At 36.5% G+C, this 6,383-nt stretch overlaps 1 protein-coding gene across 1 annotated transcript; it reads left to right on the top strand.

The window, feature by feature from the left end:
• Positions 1-276: 276 nt before the first annotated feature.
• LOC120141369 (caffeoylshikimate esterase-like) lies at positions 277-2,142 on the top strand (the record flags this gene model as incomplete). Its single annotated transcript, XM_039156269.1, has 2 exons — positions 277-622; positions 1,279-2,142. Coding segments are annotated over 2 exons (999 nt in total), but the record flags the coding sequence as incomplete, so codon positions are not given.
• Between the last annotated feature and the right edge of the window lie 4,241 nt (positions 2,143-6,383).

The following is a 6,383-nucleotide window of genomic DNA, read 5'->3' as shown; positions in this document are numbered from 1 at the left end:
TTCTTCCTCCTCTTTTCGAGTTAGATCTTCCCAAAACCCGAATAGAAAATCTGAGCGCCGCCGCGAATTCAGCCGCTTTGCTCGCCGTCTGGGACACTAATTTGCTTTTGTAAAAAAGGAAAAACAAGCTGTCAATTTCCACACCTAACCCAAAATGGAGCCCACATAAAAGTCAGTCCACCAACTCTTACCCACCCCCGCACAACAAACTTGGGTTGGTGAGGTGTGAACACCACTTCATCTTATTCCCTCAAAACCAATAAATAAATAAACTAAACCATCATCTCCACCTTCACCAACCAAAGGAAGCAAGGAAGGAGTTTGAGGGGAAAAATGGAAGCGAATTTCTGGGGAGATATGCCGGAGGAAGAGTATTACACGTCGCAGGGCGTTCGCAACACCAAGTCTTACTTCGAGACGCCCAACGGCAAACTCTTCACTCAGAGCTTCCTCCCTTTGGATAAAAAAGCGAAGGCCTCCGTCTACATGACCCACGGCTATGGCTCCGACACCGGCTGGCTCTTCCAGAAGATTTGCATCAGTTTTTCCACTTGGGGTTACGCTGTTTTCGCCGCCGATCTCTTCGGTCATGGCAGATCCGATGGTCTCCGTTGCTACTTAGGTACTTTCCATTACTAGTTCTTATTTTAGTGTGGAATGAGCAGCTAAATCTGGGCTTTTCGCAAGATTTTCAATCATGTCTGAATATAAACACCTAAAAATCCGGATTACGCACATTAAGATATTCTTTATTCATGATATCATAATTAAAAAAAAGGGTTGAATTGAGGAAAGAAAAACATAGATAAACACTCAACAGAGTTATGGAGTGAGTAATTATTTATAGGAATGATAATAAAAAAGAACTTGTGAAAGAGAAGCGATCTTGAGAAAATTAAAGCTTTGCTTCCATTAACTTAGTTTTGTTGTAACAATTGTTCAATTTGTAGTACCATGTCTTTAGAAAACGAAGTAACTTGTTATTTTGATCAACCTTTGATTCATTCGCCATTGAAGCTCTAGTCTATGGTATTTGAAAGGCATAATAACAAAATTATTCCAATGGTGGCATAAATGGTCACTTTGCCCCTTGTTATTTTCTGAGCATTTTAGTCCCTAATGTTTTATTGTGGAGCAAAATGTCTCGAGATGAAAATGAATAGAGGGTAAAGTGACAATTTGAGCAAACGTTGGGGAAATTTTGTTATTATCCCTATTTGAAATTGGTTGGATGTTTTGAAGATGAGTTGCTTATCGAGGTGCTGATTCATGATGTAGGTGACATGGAGAAAGTTGCAGCCACATCCTTATCATTCTTCAAGCACGTCCGCAACAGTGACGAATACAAAGACTTACCTGCATTCCTCTTCGGTGAATCCATGGGAGGAGCAGCAACAATGCTGATGTACTTCCAATCGGAGCCCGAAACTTGGACCGGTCTAATATTCTCGGCACCACTCTTCGTGATGCCCGAGAATATGAAACCAAGTAAGGTCCATTTGTTCATGTATGGTTTGCTCTTCGGACTAGCCGATACATGGGCGACAATGCCGGACAACAAGATGGTTGGGAAAGCAATCAAAGACCCGGAAAAGCTTAAGATCATAGCGTCGAACCCGAGAAGATACACCGGACCACCAAGGGTCGGAACCATGAGAGAGCTGGCTCGGGTTTGCCAGTACATTCAGGACAATTTTTCGAAGGTGAAGGCGCCATTCTTGACGGTCCATGGGACGAGCGATGGTGTAACATGCCCATCATCTTCCCAATTGTTGTATGAGAAGGCATCGACTGTTGACAAAACCTTGAAGATCTATGAAGGGATGTATCATTCGTTGATTCAAGGGGAGCCTGACGAGAATGCCGATCTTGTTTTGAAGGATATGAGGGAGTGGATTGATGAAAGGGTCGAGAGGTATGGGTCTAAATAAAGCGTGCTTTAAGTTATTTGTGCCTGTAATTGGGTCCCTAATTGTTCTCACAGAAGGGGGGGAAAAGGTCTTTAATAATTGTGCATTTGGTGGATGAATACGTGTCGATTAATTTGAGTTTTAAGGACAAAAACAAACATAGAAATCTCAAAACATTATTGTATTGAAGATGATCAATGGAAAATTAAATATGGTTTGTCATGATATTGTATAATTATTATAAGAGTTTCATATTCTTCGATTAGTTATGACCCTCAATATGATTACTATCAAATCTACATGATTTATGGATATCCAAATCTATTCACCTACCACCCACCCTACGATTAGTCATCATCCTCACCTTAAGTTTAATACCAACACAAATATTTATACACAAGTGATCAAATAAGACAATATAAGGGAGAAAAAAACGCTCTATAAGATTTTCCCATTATCATTCTTTTTATATTTTTCATTAATTAGATTTTTTATTTAAATAAAAAAGAATGAAGTATAAAAAATTATAATAACCTTGTTTGTCCCATCAATGTATATATATATATATATTAATTTTTTTATTATCAAAGTAGTAATATTAAAAAATATTCATATTATCATTAGGGATAGTAGACGAGTACAATTTCATGGATTTCACACCGTATATGCACAAATTGAGGTGGGAATACATATAAGTTTACTGGATAGTAGGCGGATGTGGTGTAAAAAGAAATACCCGTTGTGAGTAGTGAATAGGTTATGAGTTTAAGTCCTTACCCGCCCTGCATCCGCCCACCTCATATCCGCCCATCCACAAACTATCAACTATATAAAGTTTGGACCATTATGAATTTATGTAACATCCCAAAATACGGGTTAGTGACTAAATTGTAAAACTTTAGAATTTGGTGTTAAAGTAGGATGATTGAATAGTTTAATGTTTTATTTGGAAGGATTGTTAGTAATTATTAAGTGAATAGAAGGGCAAAATGGCCATTTGACCAATAAATAAATTAAAAGGTGATAAGGATGAGATATATACACGTGAGAAATGAGGGGGAGAGGAAACAAAGTTTCCAGAGTTCTCTTCATCATTCTATTTTCTCTCCATCGTGAACCAAGCTAGAGCAAAGGTGAGTTTTCTGATTAGTTGGTTATTTGATGTATTAAAGGTTAGGTTTTGATCATTAGATGATAACTAAGCTTAAGAAAAGCTTAAGTTGTCTTATAATTAAAAGATGAAGAAGTTATAAGAGATTAAAGAAAATGGGTTTTAAATGAATTTATGGAAAAGAGTTGATAAGTTGAATTTGAAGTTAAATTTGACTTGTCATCATGCTAATTAAGGAATATGAAGTGTTAGAATTGTATTTAGAACATATTAAAATTTGAGTATGATTCTTGAATTACATATGAGGGATAGAATTTTGAGGTTAAAGATGATTTTCATGGATATAAGTTGGTTTAAGTAATAATGATTGGGTTTAATGACATGATAGGGGTTTAAAAGAGAAGAATTGAGTGAAGAATTGATGATTTTCGGGCTTAAAATACAATTTCTGAGCTGTGTGTATCGATGCACATTCAATGTGTATCGATGCACTCTCAAATAATGAACATCGAATGCAATTAGTGCATCGATGCATAAGGAGTGCATCGATACACCTGTTTAAAATATAAACATCGAATGAGATTTATGCACCGATGCATAGATAGTGCATCGATGCACCCGTCAAGGGATGCATCGATACATGGTGTAGTGCATTGATGCATACCTTCATTAAAAGATAAAAATAACTTTCTTTTTAGCCTAAGGAATAATAGTTTAGAATATATCAGTAAGTATACTGATATGTATCAATGTATTACTACGTAGATTTAGAACGTAATCTCGTTCCGGAACAATTGAAGGATTAGAATCGAGTCAAAGCAAGGCTAAGGTGAGTACATATTAGAAGTATGGTACAATGGAATAAGACTTGTGATAAGTGTAATTCCTATGTTGATTTTCATAGCACAATAGTTATGAACATGCATACATGATAATTATTATGATACATGCATAAAGTATATATGTTCATATGATTTGATATATGTGAATAGATTCAAATGCACATGTGACATGGTAAGTGATATGAGTTATGTGATCACAAGAAAAATAACATGAACATATAAAACATAAGAATAATGCCCATGGTATACGATATGAGAACTATAGGTATAGTTGGCATGTCAAGAGTCGAGGGTTCTACGTGGTCTTTCGGGACATATATATATCATTTGGAACATTTACAGGGTTTTTTGAGATAGATTTGATCAACTGGAATATGTATATGGTTCTTAAGGAGTGGTCATTCGGGACAAATACAATACATAGGTCATTCGGGACAAAATTTCATAGCCCCTAGTGGGACCCCATACGAGCTGTAGTGACAACAATAGTGCACAACCTCAATGTACTCGAATACATTGAGTTCTAAAAAATGTACATGGGCCTATAAAAGGTTATCAAAGGTAATTGCATTGTTATAGTTATATGTTACCATATTATTATTGTTTACATTGAATTGTATACGACAGGATTGAATGGATAGATTGCATGTTCATATTCATACGAAATGCATATTATTATATTTATATGTCTCACTAAGTCTATGACTTAGCGTGTAAGTGATTTACACGTAGGTACCAAGAATCAGGAAGAGCGGAAATAGGGTGGCAAGAACAACAACATTGCTAGAAGATCAGATCAGAAGTAACGGATAAAGTATGTCTTTTGTTGTGTATAGTGTTGGCATGTAAGAAAAGTGTTTGTTACAAATGTTCTGATCAGTTTTGTCTTGTTTTGGTTAACTTGTGTAAAGTAACAATGTTATGTTAATGAATGTTTTAAATTTCCTTGATTTTTCGTCAAGAGTCAAAGTTTGAAAAGTCAATGTGACACCTCGGACTCGTATCCGGGTCGGGTATGGGTTGAGGGTGTTACATTTAATGATATCAGAGCTACGGTTTAGTCGATTCTCGGTATAATTCGGAGTCTAGAGTGTTCTATAAAGTATTCATGCCAACAAAATAGTGAAAACTTCTGATATGATATAATAATAAGTATGTTGTTTTGCTAATAGAACGATATGGTTATGTTCTTATAGATGTCCGGACATGGTAGCTCTAGAAGTGAAGCGGGAGATGAAAGGCCCACTGAAAGTAGTAATTCACCTGCCCTGACCAGGCAAGGTGAAGAACATGCACCTTCTGAAGTGTCTGTAACTGATCAAGATGTGTTCTTCAGAACACTGGACGCGATATTGGCGCGTTTTCAACCTTCTGTTATTTCAACTCCGAGAATGAATGTTACAAAGGAGTTGAAGGGTTTAGGAGCACCAGAGTTTAAAGGTGAAGTCGAAGAAGGTCCTATTGTTGCAGACCTTTGGCTTAATCATGTAAAAATTATGTTAGATGGTCTCCACTGTTCTAATATAGAGAAGTTAGATGGAGTGGTCTCCTTGTTTTGTCGGTAAGCGAAAATCTGGTGGACAAACGTCACTTTAAGAATGACAAGTGACGAAGTGACCTGATCCTTGTTCTTAAAAGAGTTCAAACACAAATATATATGAGACCAATTTATCAGGCAAATGAAGCAATAATTCTTGAACCTGAAGCAATAAGATCGCACTGTATATGAGTATGAGTGTGAATTTAATAAATTAAGTCACTTTGTAGCAGAGTTAGTGCCTACAGAGAAAGATGCTTGCGAGTGGTTTGTTGAGGGCTTACGCCCAAGTTTAAAAGAGATGCTGATAGTGTTGAATTTATCCTCGTTTCAAGAGGTAGTAAATTGTGCTAAAGCCTTAGAGAGAGCTCAAAATGAAAGATTTGGGAATCAAAGAAACCAACCATCTAAAAGAACTGGGGCTTCATCAAGTTTTGCACCACCTAAGAGAAGTAGAGATTTTGGTTTTCGATCTCCAACACAATCATAGTTGATGAAATCCGTTGCAAGAGAATCAAATCAGATGAGAGCTAGACATACTCAATTTGTAGAGTCTGGTGATGGACGAGCACAATAAAGTCAAATTAGACAATGTGAAATTTGTGGAAGAAGCCATAGCAGAACGTGTAGGGTAGTTACTGGAGTTTGTTTCCGATGTGGTGAAGTGGGATATTTCATGAGAGATTGCCTATTGGGGACAGGAGAACCAGTACAGTCGGAGCGATCTGCTTCGATGTCTCAAAGAGGAAGAGGTAAAAGTCAACCTGAATCATCTACTCAACAGGAAATACACTCCACTGCTCGAGTGTATAATATTAATACTAATAAAGATTTTGATGATCCAGAGATGATAACATATACCTTTTTATTATGTAATAGATACGTTATGATATTGATTGATATGAACTTGCATATTCATATATTAGTAGTAAATTGATGTGAGAATTGAGAATTCAATTAGAAGTTATTTATAGTGATGTGGA

Source organism: Hibiscus syriacus, unplaced genomic scaffold, assembly GCF_006381635.1.
Source record: "Hibiscus syriacus cultivar Baekdansim isolate YM2019G1 unplaced genomic scaffold, ASM638163v2 tig00110796_pilon, whole genome shotgun sequence".
NCBI classification, from domain to species: domain Eukaryota; kingdom Viridiplantae; phylum Streptophyta; class Magnoliopsida; order Malvales; family Malvaceae; genus Hibiscus; species Hibiscus syriacus.
The sequence above is the reverse complement of the archived record's forward strand: the minus strand, read 5'-3'. Positions and strand labels throughout refer to the sequence as shown.